The sequence below is a fragment of the Paramisgurnus dabryanus genome, chromosome 9 (genome assembly GCF_030506205.2).
Source record: "Paramisgurnus dabryanus chromosome 9, PD_genome_1.1, whole genome shotgun sequence".
NCBI lineage: Eukaryota > Metazoa > Chordata > Actinopteri > Cypriniformes > Cobitidae > Paramisgurnus > Paramisgurnus dabryanus.
In genome coordinates this window covers 30,151,279-30,171,113 of record NC_133345.1, presented here as the reverse complement: position 1 = coordinate 30,171,113, position 19,835 = coordinate 30,151,279, and the positions used below count along the sequence as shown (strand labels likewise).

The 19,835-nt window shown below is 39.1% G+C and overlaps 1 protein-coding gene across 1 annotated transcript in view; it reads left to right on the top strand.

The window, feature by feature from the left end:
- The window catches only part of wtip (WT1 interacting protein), a 34,827-nt gene extending 16,472 nt beyond the window's left edge, over window positions 1-18,355 (top strand). Inside the window, exons 3-8 of the mRNA XM_065283686.2 lie at window positions 3,633-3,700; window positions 9,506-9,568; window positions 10,890-11,020; window positions 13,413-13,464; window positions 13,846-13,914; window positions 15,936-18,355. Of these exons, the coding sequence (XP_065139758.1) occupies window positions 3,633-3,700; window positions 9,506-9,568; window positions 10,890-11,020; window positions 13,413-13,464; window positions 13,846-13,914; window positions 15,936-16,088 (536 nt within the window). The 3' untranslated portion in view covers window positions 16,089-18,355. The remainder of the gene's footprint in view (window positions 1-3,632; window positions 3,701-9,505; window positions 9,569-10,889; window positions 11,021-13,412; window positions 13,465-13,845; window positions 13,915-15,935) is intronic.
- The last annotated feature ends 1,480 nt before the right edge of the window (window positions 18,356-19,835 follow it).

Here is a 19,835-nt window from a genome sequence, read left to right as displayed (position 1 = left end):
CTCCCTAATTGGCCAGCTAATCTGTACGTTGTGATTGGCCTGAATACCTCTGACATCAGCCGGAAATGTGACGCTCCTTATCGTGTTTGAAAGATTTGCTGTGAGTCCAAAGCGGGAGGAATTATGAATTATACCAATCCCAGGAGTAAACTGTTGCCTACAATCCGTGTGTTTGTTGTAGTCCAAGAAAATAGATTTACGTTGGAGATGATAATTTGCGTCATCGTTTACTTCAGGGTTTGTACCTTTTGCATATCGTAAACATGTACTAATACCCACTTACACACCAAAGGAAATGTAAAAACTTGAATCGGACAATAGGTGCTCTTTAATTGACCTGTCCACACTATAAAAATTTGCCCTAACCGAACAGTCAATATAGAAACAATCCCATCAATGACAGACATGCTAAATACTTTTAGGTAGTATGTTAGTACGGTTGCCACAGGTTTGCCAGACATTTTTAGCGGTAGCGTTAGGTATTTGCCGAAGGTTCGTTGAAGAAGAGTTTGCCAGTAGCAGCAAGCTGTCCGATGTGACCGAATGTTTTCTGCAAGTTCATCACTACCAATGAGGAGCTGCGTAATTTGGCTTAAATAATCTGCAAGAGAGTATTAGTTGACTGTGGCCATAGTCTTTGACAAAGGCTGACAGAATAGAGCTCACCCCTTCCCCCTGTCTCTCTCCTTTGCCTGGTGTTGGTGTTTTGGGGGGGGGGCAGTGGGACCAGTCGGTGACCTCAGGCCACAGGAATGTCCCAGTTTACTCAGACCTCTCTGTGTGTGTCTCTTTTTGTGTAAGATTATGTTCCCTCCCAGACATTTGTCAGCTTCAGAGATTCACTGATCTCAGCTTCATTGCTCGTGTTGACACACAGGTTCAAACGTGCTCGTTCACCTCTCACTGCTGTCGCGACTGTTAAAATTCTGGAGCTTCACCTGAAATCTTTACAGCTCATAAAATGCTAAGTTTGAAAAAGTTAACTTAATGCTTTAATACTAGGGTAGTTCATTCGTAGTTGTGAGGATATTGCTATGTTGTTGCAGCAATGTTGCTAAGTAAGCCCAAGTCAAACTAGCCTAAACCCAGGTCTGTTCTATTCTTCTGTCGTTGTACTGCTCAGGTCTTTGGGATTTTTTACTTGTTTATCTCGCTAAGAAAAATCGCAATTATTATTAATCAAAACATTTTCAAAAATTTGTTTTCTTAAACAGCTACACATATTGAAGTATTGTTCAAGTACAATCATAACCTTAAAGGGATAGTTCACCCAAAAATGAAAATAATGTCATTAATGACTCACCCTCATGTCGTTCCAAACTTGTAAGACCACAAATAAAACATCATTAAAGTAGTCCATGTGACATCAGTGGGTCAGTTAGAATGTGTTGAAGCATCGAAAATCCAATTTGGGCCAAAAATAACAAAAATTACGACTTCATTCAGCATTGTCTTCTTTTCCGCATCTGTTGTGAAGCGCATGCGCGAGACTAAAGTCACGTGACTGCAGTGGCGCAGATGACGTATGACGCGGCTGACGTGTTATCTGGTGCGCCCCAAGTGTTTTTTTTTTTATTATTATTGTGCGCCTGGGCTTCGTTTACAGTCTGAGGGGTGCTGTAAGTTTAAAAAAAAAAACCTTTGCAAACATGTCTGAGGATAACACGTCATCCGCATCACTGCAGTCACGTGACTTTAGTCTCGCGCATGCGCTTCACAACAGACGCGGAAGAGAAGACAATGCTGAATAAAGTCGTAATTTTAGTTATTTTTGGACCAAAATGTATTTTCGATGCTTCAACACATTCTAACTGACCCACTGATGTCACATGGACTACTTTGATGATGTTTTTATTACCTTTCTGGACATGGACAGTATACCGTACGTAGATTTCCAATGAAGGGGCAACAAGCTCTCGGACTAAATATAAAACATCTTAAACTGTGTTTTGAAGATGAACGGAGGTCTTATGAGTTTGGAACGACATGAGGGTGAGTCAACTCATTAATGACATTATTTTCATTTTTGGGTGAACTATCCCTTTAACCCTAAGTACGAGTAGTAAGCAGTACTAATTAGAAATTTTCTATCACCTCTGTGTGTGAATCTCACTTTAACTCTCTGAATTAAGCAGAGTGTTCGTTTCTCTCAGCCCGTTGACTGTTTGAATGTGGCGAGTGCATAAATTTTGGGGTGGTGAAAGGAAATGAGATGTGTTCCCTGAACGTTGTAAATTAACAGACAGTGCTGTAAGACAAGCAAAGAGGAAGATCAGACTGATTTATGAACTTAAGAGAGAAAGAGAGAGAGAGAGAAAGAGAGAGGCCATTTAGTATGTTTTCTCCGTGTGTGTGTGTGTGTGTGTGTGTGTGTGTGTGTGTGTGTGTGTGTGTGTGTGTGTGTGTTAGTGATAGAGAGAACCTAGTTTTGTGTTACCATAAAAAACGGTCTTTATCTGACCATCATCTGCCTGCTTAGACCAGAAAGACACCACCAGGTGATGACCAGGTAAAGGGGGCAGGTACACCAAAGCGTTTAACCGCGGCAAAAAAAACGCCAGAGTTTTTTTAGGCTAATCGCTTTGGTTGCTATGATATTTCTGCTTTGTTTATCGGTCGTTGAACGATTCGCCGTTTGGTTATTGTGATATTTGTCCCGCCCCTCCTCCATGGTGACTGGACAGCCGGGTGAAAAGTGACATTGACGAGCTAAGCCTTTCACAAAGTTGAAATTTTTTGCGAAAAAAGAAAGCCAGCTGCTGCCGTTTTTAAAAAGCGCAATTGAAACATGCGCCGACGTACATGCCCCCCCATGAATGTGAAATCAATCTGTTGCATTTTAAACAATGAAATTTCCATCTTTCTACTTTGAAAAGTGCAGTGATGCAAATACTGAGAACCGTTAACCCAAATGCAAATGAAATCCATAAACAAGTCATTTTCTGTAATCTATGATAATAAAATCCATTTAGCTAAAACTCTGACGGTGAGTAAAGAATCTTTTATATTGATAATTGTAAACAGCATGTGTTATTTGTGCTATACATTTCATTCATTAAACCACAAAATGCTTATTAGTCAGAGGCCAAATATATGTATGTATAGTGTGTATGTGAATGTGTAAGCCTGCCAAACAGAAAGACTTAAAATAGATTTTAAAATCGTCTGACATGTTTTGTTTTTTTTCTCAGAAATACTCACGAGCATCCTTGAAACTTATAAATATGCCTTCTGTACTCTTTGCTGAAATAATGCAGTTTATCAAATGTTCAGTGAATCATTTGTAGGTTTGAGGTCTGATGTTAGTGAACTCACACAAATGTAGACACTTGAAAAGCAAGTAACTAAAGTCATCCTTAGTATTTGTAAGGCTTAAATACTGAGGATCAGATTGGCTTTAGGGTGTATAGGATACAGTAAACATCATTAGCTTAGTTTACTAATACCACTTGTAAGGTCTTTGTGTGTTGTGGGAATACGTGACTAATTAACACAGCATGTATCACATTACACAGACCAGCATCAAAGATCAAACATATTCATCCTTTTAATCACATGATGTTGTCAATTAAAAATAATTGTTACATCTAAGACATTATGTGCACTGTCTAACAGCGTTTGATATTTTTCAGGACGGAGACTGCGAGGGAAAGCTTTCTATAATGTTAATGGAAAGGTTTACTGTGAAGAAGACTTCCTGGTGAGTATGATAGTTTAGTCTGAATGACTATGATTATGAGTTTTACACAAGTAAAAACTGTTTAACATGTAACTGGGAAACTATGAAAGGTCTCACTTTCGCAATGGTATACATTGTGTACAGAACCAGCGTCCTCAACATTCACAGGTTGTCTGGTACCTCTACACATAGTTGTGTTTAATATGATATACTTTATTGATATAAAAAACTAAATTTGGCATTATATATGTTGTCATAGAAACAAGTATTTTTTTAGAATCCGATCCCAGGTTCCCATCTCATGGTGAAAGTAAATCTGACACCGTGTGAATGCAGCATCAGTCCATCAAAAACTGTGTTACTCTGTAAGTAGTGTTTTTTGACACAGATTGTTGTTACCGTGAAGTTATGCGGCATTCACACTATAGGTTGCGGTTGGCTATAACTGACGCTAACATTACAAGTCATTACTAGTCTCTAATTTGGCAGTTTACCATCTCTCACTTAGTGACTGACTGACTCTAGTCTTGAGGCTACGTACGACTGGACAAATCTATGCAGTGGATGGGGGGTAATTTTGCTAAAAAACACGTCATCACATTGTTTTATTGGTAACTTTTTGGTAAATACATATAAAATTTCTATTATTAGTGTTGACTCTGAAGACAAGCGTTGGTATCCAAATTTTTTGCGCAAATATCTGAAAATTACTGCGCAAAATCAGTCATTTTGATCGACAATTCGATTGACAATTCTAACTATAACCAGTGTTATAAGTTACTTTTAAAAGTAATGCATTACAATATGGAGATACTCCCCAAAAAAGTATATAATTGTGTTACTTAGTTACTTTTCATGAAAAGTTACTTTTAAGTTAATTTTGCATTACTTTTTCCTACTTGTCTAATGCTGCGTTCACACCAGCCGCGGTAGAGACGTCAAGCGCGATTGATGTCAATGTAAAGACGCGTTGAGCAAATTGAGCATTTCTGCGGGAAACGCGTGAGTTGAACAACTAAAATTTGGCAAAAAAACACGGCGCATTAACCAATCAGGAACATGCTCTAGTAGTGACGTGATTACAGAAAGCGAGCGGGGCGCAAAAAAAAAACCCTCCCATGACGCAATTTTCCACGTGAATGTCTCGATGACTAGAATTTCAAGCGCGGCTTTCACGCAAGAATAAAGCGAGTACACTCAAAATGTTCAAACGTCCAACTACCCCCGATAGACGCGAATTTGAGGCCTCAAACACGTCTGGTGTGAACCCAACATAAGGCTTGATCTCTTTCAAGCCTTGCAGGTGTTTTTTATAACTAAGAAGTTCTGCATTTAGAAATTGCATATTTCCATCGCAAAAATGTCAAGCTCTGGCCTGCCATTATCGTTTCTGACTTGAAGTGTTCCCTCTCAGGCGCGCACGCATAAGGTGCATAATTCTACGTGACTATGTTCAGTTTAGCTCAGTACATTTTTTTTTAATCAAATTAAATTGAAAAGTAACTTGCGTAACTTTTTTAAAAAGTAACTCTCATTAATGTGTACATTTATAAAAGTAATGCGTTACTTTACTCGTTACTTCAGAAAAGTAATATTATTACGTAATCCACGTTACTTGTAATGCGTTAACCCAGCACTGACTATAACTATATCTACATTAGCGTCCACACACGAACAATGACGTTGTGTTTATTCTAGACAGTGTTACACTCATGAAAATGGATGACCTGCTGGTGCTTTACATTTTCTTTATTTTTAAAGTTATATTTAAGGGGCTTTTTATGCCTTTATTGGGACAGCATAGTGGACACCATCGATACAGGAATCGAACTTGGGTCGCCGTGAGTGCACTGGCGCTATATCGCCGCAGTAACCACAGGGCTATCGAAGCCAAAGTATCCTGTTCCTTGTATCTTTTTCATTATAGTTGTGGTGTAAGATTTTTTTTTTTAAACTATACAGGGTTCCCACAGCTTCTTGAAAGTTTGTGAATCTGGGGGAAATAATTCTAGGCCCTGGGAAGTTTTTGAAAATACACATACATAGATACAGATCATTGAAAGTGCTTGAATCTATTTTATGCAAGAAGTTCTCTGAAAAAGAATCCATATGATTCCCTGTGTAGTGTAGGATAATGTCATAAAAATTCTAGACGTTTTAAGCACACGTGCTAAACTGTTCACTTTAAATGCTTATATCTTCTGTATGCGAATGTTGATTCATACCAAAATGCTTTTTTGCATAGTTGTGTTTGACACATGAAAACGTCTCGGGTTACGTATGTAACTGTTGTTCCCTGAGAAGGGAACGAGACGCTGCGTCTCCATTGCCGTACTTCCTGCGTCCCTGTAACGCCGTCTTTGGCAATATTTCAGATAGCGATATACTTCCTGGCTCCCGCATCACCCTGTCTTTGTTGTTAAGCCTCACCATTGGTTGAATTTGATATACAGATTCAGACGCACTCCCCCTGGAGGCGTCCCCAAAAGTCACTACAGTGACGCAGCGCGAGTTCCCTCGAAAGGGTACTGTAACAATGTATCTTTAAAGGTAACACAATGTAACCTTGCTCTTACTTGAAATGTGTCCCCACATTTAGTCCTTAAATTTGAAGGTATTGGACCTGGAAAGTCCTTGAAAGGTCCTTGAATTTGAAGTTAACTAAGGTGTTTGAACCCTGACTATAGTTATAGTATCATCTATAGTGTGAATTACCCTACTCTGATGTAGTTATGTAGAAGCATTGGTAACATTCAGTGAATATCAGTCCATCTCTGATGTAACACCAGCTTTAGTATAATCTCTATAGATAGCTGTAATCTCTTACCGCCTGTCTGTAAGGTGGAGGAGGGACAGTGGTATTGTATTGGTCACTGGTCATTAGTGGATGGTTGAATAGATTGATAGATGTCCACATGTTTTTACTCTCTTGGGAAAACAGATGCTTGACTTCAGTCCACTTCCTCAATTCACTTTAAGTAGAGCTTATTACACACACACACTTATATGGTCACATTCATCATGCAGGTGTTAGCTTTCTGTCGTTGGCTTTTGAATGTCATAAAATCACCACAGATGGTGATTGATCGATTAACAAAAATCTAAACAATTGCATCGCATCCATTTTTTATGTAAGTTGTGTTGAAATATTTTTATTGATTGATTTTCCCATTTGCCATCATTCATTGGAAAACCCAAATCAACGTCTAAGTCACTGGGGTTCCTGCAGTACAGATGGTTTGTCTAAAGGGGTCGGGGGGGTTTCCTGGTATTGATCAGCCCTTCCCAACCCCACCTGCTGGCTCACTCAACAGTTAACAAACACACGTACGTGCACACACACACACACACACACACACACATACACTGTTGAATAGCATCTCACAGCGCCCAGTGATGTCATCAGTAGGGAATGAAACCTCCGGACGGAAGGTTCCCTGTCGTTAAAAATCTGGGCTTTGGTACCGACAAAAGAATCCAGGGATCTTCTGTGTCCTCTGCCTCTCATTTACATAGCGCATAGTGTTTGAGAACATCCTCACACTAATGGCTGTGCTCCAAACCCTTGTCACCCTGGTAACCAGGTCAAAACCCTTTTCAGGGACAGATGGTTTCCCTCAGGGTCGCTCTGTATTTAAGACGCCCGCAACCTGTCAACTCTTTGGGACCTCTGAAGCATATATGTAAAATGTAGATGTTTTTTAATCATGTCATGAGGTGCGTTGGTCTAGATCCTCATAATAGTGAAGAAGAGGAACTGTTTGGGAAACTAGAGGAGGAGGTTCCTTTCTCTAAATCTCAAAGCTGTGCATCTTCTCTGATGATGGTAGACTGTGAACCTCATCTCATGGCTCAAGAGTTTGATCAGATGTATTTAGAGAGAGGTACCGACTGACCCCCTTAGGATGATCAGCACCAGCGCCCCCATGAGACTCATTCATTAGATCTGCATTTAAGGAGTTGACATTAAAGCCACATATGTAAGAGTGTTGGTATAAAATATCCAAAAAACACTTTCACATTCTGATTTTTTTAATGGACTTTTTCCCAAAAGTTCCTGTCGATTTCTTCTAGAACAGACTCGATGGCAGAATCTTCACATCTCAATTCTCCAGCGGCAGCCGTCTTTGTTGTAAACTGATTCAACACAAGCGACTTTTGGCGACATGGTTGATTACGTTACTGTTGATCATCTGTCCATCATCGTATTAAAGGATTAGTCCATTTTCTTAAAAAAAATCCAGATAATTTACTCACCACCATGTCATGCAAAATGTTGATGTCTTTCTTTGTTCAGTCGAGAAGAAATTGTTTTTTGAGGAAAACATTCCAGGATTTTTCTAATTTTAATGGACCCCATCCCTTAACAGTTTTAATGGAGTTTAAAGTTGAAATTTCAAATGACTCTAAACGATCTCAAACGAGGCATAAGGGTCTTATCTACCGAAACGATTGTCATTTTTGGCAGGAAAAACAAATGTACTTTTAAACCACAACTTCTCTTCTTCCACTGCCCGTGTGACCCGCCAGCGCGACCTCACGTAATTGCGTAATGACGTGGAAAGGTCACGTGTTACATATATGAAACGCACATTTGCAGACCATTTTAAACTCACACATTAATTTGTATCATTACACGTAGAACAACGTCAGAACGGTTGTAAACACTGGGGCGTAGTTTTGCATACATCATCCATGACCTCTTGACGTGATGACGTATTACGTGAGGTCACACTGGCGCGTCACACGACCGAAGGAAGAAGAGAAGTTGTAGTTTAAAAGTGCATATTTTTTATTTTTCTTGCCAAAAATAACAATCGTTTCGTTAGATAAGACCCTTATGCCTCGTTTGAGATCGTTTAGAGTCCTTTGAAACTGCAACTTTAAACTTCATTAAAACTGTTAAAATGAGAAAAATCCTGGAATGTTTTCCTCAAAAAATATCATTTCTTCTCAACTGAACAAAGAAAGACATCAACATTTTGGATGACATGGTGGTGAGTAAATCATCTGGATGTTTTTAAGAAAATGGACTAATCCTTTAAGCCCTCCCTGACAATTTGATTGGTTCGACCAGCTTTGGTTCAAGCATAGTTGTGCCACAATGGAGCGGCTCCAGACCGAACTTTCCGACCTGAAATGTTCGGCTGGCACCCAGGCTAAAGGATTTGTAAATCTAGAGAAATCTCTATTTTAAATAATGGCTTGTCTCTTGTCTCCCTTGTAATTGTCACCCTTTTAGTGACTAAATATCCCCGCTATCCTCCAGTTGTAGAAATTGTAGGCAACACGAGTGGACAAATGCAGAAGTGGCGATTATACAGCTTCTAACACACAGATGTTGTGCCTTGCAGCTAATCCATTACGATGGCATAAAAAACTGAGTTTAAATGTACAGGTAAAACAAACATTACTTCATCCATGAACATGATTAGGATCTCATATGTATCTGGATGATAAAAACAACATCTCATCGTTCCACTCCTTTTCATAACAAGAGACTTGTAACTGTCCCATAGGCTGCAGTTTTATTTTCCCAATAAAGCCCAGAAAAAAATGAAAGACATCGCCAAAAAGGTCCATGTGCCATCAGTAGTTCAATAATAATATTATCAAGCAACGAGAACACTTTTGTGTGCAAAGACAACAAAACGAACGCTTTTATTTAACAACTTGTTCCTCTCCTTGGTCCTTCAGGAGGAGAACAAATTGTTAAATAAAATCGTTTGTTTTGTTGTGTTCTCCTCCCTTGTGCAGTGCATTGGGAAGACAATATGTTTGAAACAGAAAGACACCAACATGATGAGCTCTCATTTTCTCTTTTAGTATTCTGGGTTCCAGCAGACGACAGAAAAATGTTTCGTATGTGGACACCTCATCATGGAGATGGTAAGAAACTCCAGCATCATCACTATAGTGTGCCCCAGGGATGTTGTATTTCTGTAGGCCAATCCAGAAGTTAGTGGTACACTGCCCAGCAAGCAAAAACCAAGACATTGAAATGACGGCTAACTATAGACCCAATATAGACCGACTATGAGTAACCCACTTCTACCCTAAATAGCCTTGAATTTGGTTACATGCCATTTTTGCCAAAATAACTTGTATGATATTCCAACATGTAGGCAAAGTCAACAGGTGTTCAAGGTCTTTAGCTTTCATTTGTTTTAAACTTATACGTATCGTCTATTCTATACAGCCTAAATTTAGCCTGGTTTTAGACGTATTATCCAAAAATAAGGCGTGTGTTTGACAAAAGGATAATAGTCCAACAGGATAATCTTCACAGATGAAGACAACTTTTATTACTTTTTAAGTGTAAAAAATGTGTTTATTAGAAATTAAAAGCTAACTTTAAAGCTGTCCACAGCTCTTTCAAACTTTATTAAACACATTCAAAAAAAATTTTTATAGAAGGAAATATTCTGTGGATGAATATTTGTTGGTAATTGTGCCCACGTTGTGTTGTTTTTGAGATCTTTATGCGGGATGAACTTTAAAGTCCCCAACAAGGTAGTCCCATGTAGCATCTTGTTAGCAACCATCCTTTAAAAGACAAGTTAAAGCTTTAAAAAGTCACGTGTGGAGGTGGTATTGGGATGTTTTATGTCTTAGAATAAAACATGAAAATATCTTGGCCTCATGTTAACCCAAGATGTTTAACCAAGACCCCATTAAAAAACCCATTGACTTTTGGACGATGGAACCAGAAGTGTCAAACTCCTAAAACACTTCTGGGTAGGGCTGCACAATTAATTGGGATTACAATTACAGGTGAAACAATTACATAATCACAAAAAGCTTCAATTACAGCTGTTCATGAGCTGTGCTCATTTCTGTGCATTTTAGCAGTATGTTTGGGCACCGTGAATCAGAGATTTTAAAATTGTTAAGTTGATGTGTGCTTTAGCCATTCGTTTTGGATTTTTTACCAACAACATTTATAATTATGCAGCCCTACTTCCGGGTTTTGCTTACAAAAATGTGTCATCCCTGCTTTCCGCATGATTTATGTTTAGTAATTTAACAAAACTTCCTTCATGACTTTTTATGTCAAAATCTAGTTCATCCAGCTCTTGTATCAAGAGAAGAGAATGTTACTTTTGAAAGGAAGTGGTCTTTTAACAGATTTATGGCTTTATTAATGTTTCATTGATTAGATGTAGAAATCATGTTATAGTGTATTTGTGTGTGTGTTTGTGTGTTGCAGATCCTTCAGGCTCTGGGTAAAGCCTATCACCCAGGCTGTTTTCGGTGTGTGGTGTGTAAAGAGGGTCTGGATGGTGTCCCTTTTACTGTAGATGTGGATAATAACATCTACTGCGTGAAAGACTATCACACGTGAGTATCAGAATAATAAAAGCAATGCGCGCTTTACACATGCATCAGTTGATGTGAAGCAACCTGAAGCACAATAAGAGTCTTTCAGGTGTAAAGCAGGTCACTACAGAAAAATGTGTTGATTTAATGTTCATTAACTCATTCCCCGCCAGCCTTTTTTAAAGTTGCCTGCCAGCATTTTTTGTGGTTTTTATTAAAGGGATAGTTCGGCCAAAAACGATATTAAACCCATGATTTACTCACCCCCAAGCTGTCCGAGTTGCATATGTCCATCGTTTTTCAGACAAACACATTTTCGGATATTTTAGAAAATATTTTAGATCTTTCTGTTCATTAAATGTAATGTCACGGGGTCCAGCAATAGTCCACGACCTTCAAGTCCAAAAAAGTGCGTCCATCCTTCACAAATTAAATCCAAACGGCTCCAGGATGATAAACAAAGGTCTTCTGTGGGTAATCCGTGCGGTGTTGTTGTAGAAATATCCATATTTAAAATGTTATTAACGTTATAAACTACCTTCCGGTAGCGCCGCCATCTTGGAGTGATCCGCATTCAGGATGAGAGCTTACGCAGCGTACAGAGTTTCTCTGCTGCTGCTCTGTGCCCCCACCCTCCGAATTTGTCATACGTCACTAAGAAAAGTGCGTACACTACGCTAATACTCTCTCCTGAGTCTAAGATGGCGGCGCTACCGGAAGGTAGTTTATAACGTTAATAACATTTTAAATATGGATATTTCTACAACAACACCGCACGGATTACCCACAGAAGACCTTTGTTTATCATCCTGGAGCCGTTTGGATTTAATTTGTGAAGGATGGACGCACTTTTTTAGACTTGAAGGTCGTGGACTATTGCTGGACCCCGTGACATTACATTTAATGAACAGAAAGATCTAAAATATTTTCTAAAATATCCGAAAATGTGTTTGTCTGAAAAACGATGGACATATTCAACTCGGACAGCTTGGGGGTGAGTAAATCATGGGTTTAATATCGTTTTTGGCCGAACTATCCCTTTAAAGCAACAATAAAGAGTTATTGCTCTTTGCTCCCCCTACAGGTTAGACGCGTAATTGTTCATTAGCACTGTCGTAAATACTGCAGCATAGCTGGCTCTGATTGGATTGTAGGTCTGCCGTAAAGCAAGTTTTTGTAGTTTTCACTCGAACTACCCGACGGTTGGAAACTTCTTTAGTGCGGTTTTGGCCGATAGAGGGCTGCAAAGCGAATGTGAAAGTGCCGTTCACCCTGTTTTGAGTGGATGAACCACTGAAACCGTTTTGGAAACGTTATTTTAAGGTAAAAAAAACTCTTTGGTGTTGCTTTAAAGTTTCACAAAATGCCTTCCAGGAAAATGTTATTCTATAAAAATCTAAACACACATATATACAAATGAAAGAACAGACCCTCTGCTTTCAAACAAAAAATAAATACACAAAACGGGAAAACGTTTGTTTTCTAAAATTTTATAACCTCTTAAATATGGGTAGGTTTCTTTAAAAGTACCAAATTTTGAGCAAAAAGCTGAAATAGTTGCCTTTTTGGTAAAGGAATTTTGTCAAAGATCAGATTATCAAAACATACAAAGAGTTAAAAATGTATTAAATTGTTTTACTTCAGTTTTTTATAAATTGGGTAAGAGCGCCATCTAGTGGATAATAGCGGAATTGAAGATTACCATAAAAACTAATCAGAAAAGCGTCAGGGACAATTTTTTCTTAAAGGGATATTTCGCCCAAAAATGAAAATAATGTCATTAATGAGTTGACTCACCCTCATGTCGTTCCAAACTCATAAGACCTCCGTTCATCTTCAGGACAAAGTTTAAGATGTTTTACATTTAGTCCGAGAGCTTGTTGACCCTTCATTGAAAATCTACTTATGGTATACTGTCCATGTCCGAAAGGTAATAAAAACATCATCAAAGTAGTCCATGTGACATCAGTGGGTCAGTTAGAATGTGTTGAAGCATCGAGAAAATACATTTTAGTCCAAAAATAACAAAAATTACGACTTTATTCAGCATTGTCTCCTCTTCTGCGTGTTGTAAAGCGTATGCGTGAGAATTAAGTCAAGTGACTGCAGTGACATGGATGACGTACGACGCGACTGACATGTTATCTGCTGCGCCCCAGCTGTTTTTTTTTTGTGCGCCTGGGCTTCGTTTACCGTCTGAGGGAGACGCACACTGTAAGTTTGAAAAAAAACCTTAATGTCTGAGGATAACACAGCATCTGCGTCACTTTCATTTTTGGGTGAACTATCCCTTTAATTGACGAGATAACTCATCAATGGCGGGGAAAGAGTTAATGTCATTTCTGTAGGGCATGTCAGTCTTTCTATTATTGTCATATTAATAATGTTGCTTTATTCCTCTTTATTTGAATAGGGTTTTTGCTCCCAAATGTGCCTCATGTAACCAGCCCATTCTACCAGCACAGGTATGATTGTTTGAATATTTCAGTACAGTGATATGTGACCCTGGACCACAAAACCAGTCATAAGGGTCAATTTTGAATACATTTTTTAAAAAAATCTTAAATTTTGAGAGAAGTTTAAAGTTTTACAAATGAAGTCCTTAACAACACATATTACGTATGATAAATATTTTTTTTAATTTATACATAAAGACATTTACAAAATATCTTCATGGAACATGATCTTTACTTAATATCCTAATGATTTTTGGCATAAAAAAATACATTTGACCCATACAATGTATTGTTGGCTATTGCTACAAATATATCCGTGTGACGTATGACTGGTCCAGGGTCACATACTGTATATAAGACTTGTGTTTAATTGTTTGTGTGTGTTTCCAGGGTTCAGAGGAAACCATACGTGTGGTGTCTATGGATAAGGATTATCATGTGGAATGCTATCACTGTGAGGTAATTCACACTTTTTATTTGTTTTATTTTCGAAACGATGGTTTGCTGCTCGTCGACACCTAACATGGGTCAGTTTTCCAGGATAGTGATCTTCACTTACATGAGATGTTTTGTGTGCATTAGATCATGACTGTGAAATAAACACACATTTATATTGTGAATCATTGACTGATGACATTTCAGTGTGGGTCAACCAGCTGAACTTTGTGTCAGATACACACAGATACTTTTCTCATGGAAACATTTTCAGTGTTCACACTCCTGTACTGATAGTGAAATATTAACAATAGACGTGTGTGAATACAGTAATAAACAATGAAAACAGACAACTAGTATAATTTATTTGTGCTTTATTGGTTTTTGTCTTTTTTGTAAAGTGCATTTTATTACTCCTTCCGGTTGAACTCCAACATTAAGTTTAATTAAATTTAATACAATTTTCATGAAATTCATTTTAACTTATTTACAGTGAGAAAAATAAGTATTTAAACACCCTGCTATTTTGCAATTTCTCCCACTTAGAAATCATGGAGGGGTCTGAAATTGTCATCGTAGGTGCATTGTCCACTGTGAGAGACATAATCTAAAAAAAATCCAGAAATCACAATGTATGATTTGTATGATACAGCTGCAAATAAGTATTTGAACACCTGAGAAAGTCAGTGTTAATATTTGGTACAGTAGCCTTTGTTTGTAATTTCAGAGGTCAAACATTTCCTGTAGTTTTTCCCCAGGTTTGCACACACTGTAGGAGGGATTTTGGCCCACTCCTCCACACAGATCTTCTCTAGGTCAGTCAGGTTTCTGGCCTGTCGCTGAGAAACATGGAGTTTGAGCTCCCTCCAAAGATTCTGACTAGGCCACGCCAGAACCTTGATATGCTTCTTACAGAGCCACGTCCTGGTTATCCTGGCTGTATGCTTCGGGTCATTGTCATGTTGGAAGACCCAGCCTCGACCCATCTTCAATGCTCTAACTGAGGGAAGAAGGTTGTTCCCCAAATTCTCGCAATACATGGCCCCGGTCATTCTCTCCTAAATACATGTGCAGAAAAAACACCCCCAAAGCATGATGCTACCACCCCCATGCTTCACAGTAAGGGATGGTGTTCTTGGGATGGTACTCATCATTCTTCTTTCTCCAAACACTTTTAGTGGAATTATGACCAAAAAGTTCTATTTTGGTCTCATCTGACCACATGACTTTCTTCCATGACTCCTCTGGATCATCCAAATGGTCATTGGCAAACTTAAGACGGGCCTGGACATGTGCTGGTTTAAGCAGGGGAACCTTCCGTGCCATGCATGATTTTAAACCATGACTTCTTAGTGTATTACCACCAACATAACCTTGGTAAAGGTGGTCCCAGCTCTTTTCAGGTCATTGACCAGCTCCTCCCGTGTAGATCTGGGCTGATTTCTCACCTTTCTTAGGATCATTGAGACCCCACGAGGTGAGATGTTGCATGGAGCCCCAGTCCGAGGGAGATTGACAGTCATGTTTAGCTTCTTCCATTTTCTAATGACTGCTCCAACAGTAGACCTTTTTTCACCAAGCTGCATGGCAATTTCCCCGTAGCTCTTTCCAGCCTTGTGGACGTGTACAATTTTGTCTGTAGTGTCTTTGGACAGGTCTTTGGTCTTGGTTATGTTAGTAGTTGGATTCTTCCTGATTGTATGGGGTGGACAGATGTCTTTTTGTAGCTCACAACCTCAAACAGGTGCATCTAATTTAGGATAATAAATGGGGAGGTGGACATTTTAAAGGCAGACTAACAGGTCTTTGAGGGTCAGAATTCTAGCTGATAGACAGGTGTTCAAATACTTATTTGCAGCTGTATCATACAAATAAATAGTTTAAAAAATCATATATTGTGATTTCTCGATTTTCTTTTTTTTAGATTATGTCTCTCACAGTGGACATGCAGAAGAACTTACAAAATAGCAGGGTTGATATGTTGCTTAATGTCTACTGATGTGTTTGTCTCACTGAGGTCTTTTGAAACAATTGTGTTTTTTCAGGATTGCGGTCTGCAGTTGAATGATGAAGAGGGGCATCGCTGTTACCCGCTAGATGGTCATCTGCTGTGTCACCGATGTCACCTACATCGGTTAAAGAGCCCTTTATCTGCCCACCCACCCCCAAGTTATCCTCTCCACGTCACTGAACTGTAAACACACAGGCTCCTGCAGGACAACACATAAGAGTTAATGACATCACCCGCTCGCCCTCAGAAAAAGAGAGAGATCATCATGTCTGTCCTACCCTTAAACACCTCTTTTCCCACACGTTTAGGGTTCATGAGACACACGGGTCTCTTCAAATATTTTCATACCAATCATCTTCTCTTTACCATGGGGCTTGACTTTCCTCATACACACAGATTAGAGATCTGTTGGGGGAGCGGAGGGCCGTGTGGTCCCGGTGTGAGAAACAAGGGCGCCATGGGCCTTATGAATATGTTACCCATGTTACTACTAATAAAAATGATCTTTGGCATGGGTCAACCCCCTGGTGAGGATAACTGAAGACACTGAACTCTTAACACAGCACTGAATGTGAAACAGACTTTTTTGTGCCTTCATCAAGAACCTGCATAAATCAGGACATCGCTCACTCACTGCCTTTGACTTAAAAAATATCATTCACCCAAAAATCATTATTTAACACCCTGAAGCCCATATGCTGTTTTCTCCTGCGAAACACATCAGTAGGTTTATTACGCACAGTAACCTGTCGGATGAATATAGCACACAAGACATACGGATTATGATCAATGTAAAGGTCAAAGGTTGTTTTACAGAAAAGAGCCGATGGTTCTCGATCTTTACTGTTCCGCAGATGAATCGGCACGGGAGTGGAAGGAAACATGGACAGAATTCCTTAAAGCACAGAATAAATGCATAAAACTGTCAGCACTGCACATATTTCAAAATATACTTTCTGGATAGGGTCAGATAGGTTGTTACCGTCTGACATCAGAATGGACTTCTCAGACGCTGCTTTATGTCTGGACGAGTGCTGTGAAACCGCTGAAGCGTCAGGTGCCTTCCTGCCTCAAATATTTGAGCAGACACACGGTTTTGTGTCTCAGAAGGGACCGAAGAGGTTGCTGATGTAAACAGAGGTCAGTGCTCTTGCCTGGATGTGCTGGACTCAACCAGGCAAACCAATGACCTTCTGTTTATTGTTCCAACTGTGAGGTTGTCTTGTGTGTGTGACAGTGTCGTAACCAGGTGCGATGTCATGAAGCAGACAGGGTTTTTCGGTGGCTCCTAGTGGTCCGAGTTTCCCCTGGATATGGAGAATAACAGGGATTGTTTAAAATGTGATTTCCATAACATATATTTTAAAATTCTGGTAGTTTCTGAACTTTGCTTTTCGGGTAGACAGATAAATGACCTGCCACATCGCACCTAGTTATGACAGTGTGAGAATGTGTGTGTGTTCATGTATACTAGTGGCAGGGCCACTGTGTGTGTGTTTGCTCATACTTGTCATATATATGCAGTGACCACAAAAAAAACTTCATACAGTTGTGCCACATTTAAAAATGTCAAAATATCATTGCATAAAATATCTGAACAGGTGTCATTCATTTAAAAGACATGCAACAGAAGCAAAACATTTTGAACTTGTTCACACTGTCAGTTTTAATCAAATTTTTGTGCATATCCGTATGACTGACTGTCCACACTGTGTATCACAACTGTTCAGGTCTGATTTGTGTAAAGCATTTTCTTTTTCCAGAATAGCTGCATTGGTGGCAATGACGTTGGTGTGAAATAGGTGTGCTCGATTTAATGCGGCACTGGGCAGATTTCTTCACTCGCACATCGACAACAACACAACAACCTTGCATCTGACTTGCTTACGTTTTATGTGGTGTGTCAACACGAAGAAAAACGTAGGCTATGTTTACAATGCAGGTGAATTTTGCCCAAATGTGACCATTATTTGATTTTCTTATGACAGTTTGAACAGCACAAATCTGATTTTTTCATAAAGGACCCAGACCACTTTTTATATGTGGTCCCAAATCGGATATATATCTGATGTATAGGGGGTATGCATTGATGTCACATTTCCACGTGACCACGCCGGAGCACTCTGTTGAGTGGCAAACGTTCAACAAAATGGCTGGTTTTCATAGCGGCTGCTGCGCAAATGCTAGTAAAACTGACTATTATCAGCTTAAATTGAATTTAGTTGGACTTGATAGCAGAGGGGCAATACTTAGTTACAATAGTTACATTTTCCAAGCATCTGTCATTTATTAGGTTGTTTGTATTGGGAAAAACTTTACTTTACTACATTCTAAAGCATAGAATCATGCTGTGTTTTCTTTTATATTGCATATTCAAATTTATTTAATACCTAATTACATTAAAATTGTGTAATTTTACTTGAGTAAAAGTATGTTAATTAAATATTAAATTTAGTTTGGCCAAAAACGATATTAAACCCATGATTTACTCACCCCCAAGCTGTCCGAGTTGCATATGTCCATCGTTTTTTAGACAAACACATTTTCGGATATTTTAGAAAATGTTTTAGATCTTTCAATTGATTAAATGTAATGTTACAGGGTCCACGACCTTCAAGTCCAAAAAAAGTGCGTCCATCCTTCACAAATTAAATCCAAACGGCTCCAGGATGATAAACAAAGGTCTTCTGAGGGTAATCCGCACGGTGTTGTTGTAGAAATATCCATCTTTAAAACTTTATTAATGAAAATAAATACCTTCCGGTAGCGCCACCATCTTAGTCGCGTCCGCATTCAGGATGAGAGCTTACGCAGCCTACGAAGGCTACTCTGCTGCTGCTCTGTGCCCCCGCCCTCCGAATTTGTCATACGTCAATAAGAAAAGTGCGTACACTACGCTAATACTCTCTCCTGAGTACAGAGGAGTCTAAGATGGCGGCGCTACCAGAAGGTATTTATTTTCGTTAATAAAGTTTTTAATATGGATATTTCTACAACAATACTGCGCGGATTACCCTCAGAAGACCTTTGTTTATAATCCTGGAGCCGTTTGGATTTAATTTGTGAAGGATGGACGTAAATGTAATAGAGAAAAAATTATGATACTATGCTTTGGAATGTATGTTTTCCAAAGAAAACACGAAAAAGATACAAATACTTGAAAAAATATGTTTAAGTAGAAAGTTAAACCTCTGCTTGATAGTGACCCTAGCAACTTGTCAACCCACCTGTGGTCTTCTTGTTAATCTGTTAGTACAGTCTATCGCACAACAGCTTTTTCCCATTAAGACGTGTTTTCACTGAATTCACGCTGTACTCAAATGCTGCTGCTCTGTCTTTTGCCACTCAGTGGGCGTAACCGCAGTCACTTTCGCCGAAGGTGACGTCATGTGCATACCCAACCTGATCTCACGAAGTTCTGTGGGATAGTCACGGAATTTGTTGCTAATTTTTCCGTGTCATTCTCACGGATCTCCGCATTTTTCCGTGGCCCTGCCACGGACTGTCTTTTTCCGTGGCATTCTCACAGATAGGTTACTCAACTGCTTTTTCCTATTTTCAAACCATTGTCGCTTTGGTTTAGAGTTAGATTTACATAAAATGACATCCTTACCCAAACCCAACTCTAACCCCAACGCCAGACGACAATGGTTTAAAGTTTAGAAAATATAAAAGAATAAATCAGAAAAAAAAGTATAAACCAATACTTAAAGTTACATATTAACGCAAACACCAAATCTAACCCTAAACCGAAGCGACAGTGGTTTGAAAATAGGAAAAAGCAGTTGAGTAACCAATCTGTGAGAATGGCACGGAAAAAGACAGTCGTAGCAGGGCCACGGAAAAATGCGGAAATCGATGAGAATGCCACGGAAAAATGAGCAAAAAAATCTGTTACTATTCCACGGAAATTTGTGAGATCACGTTGGCATAC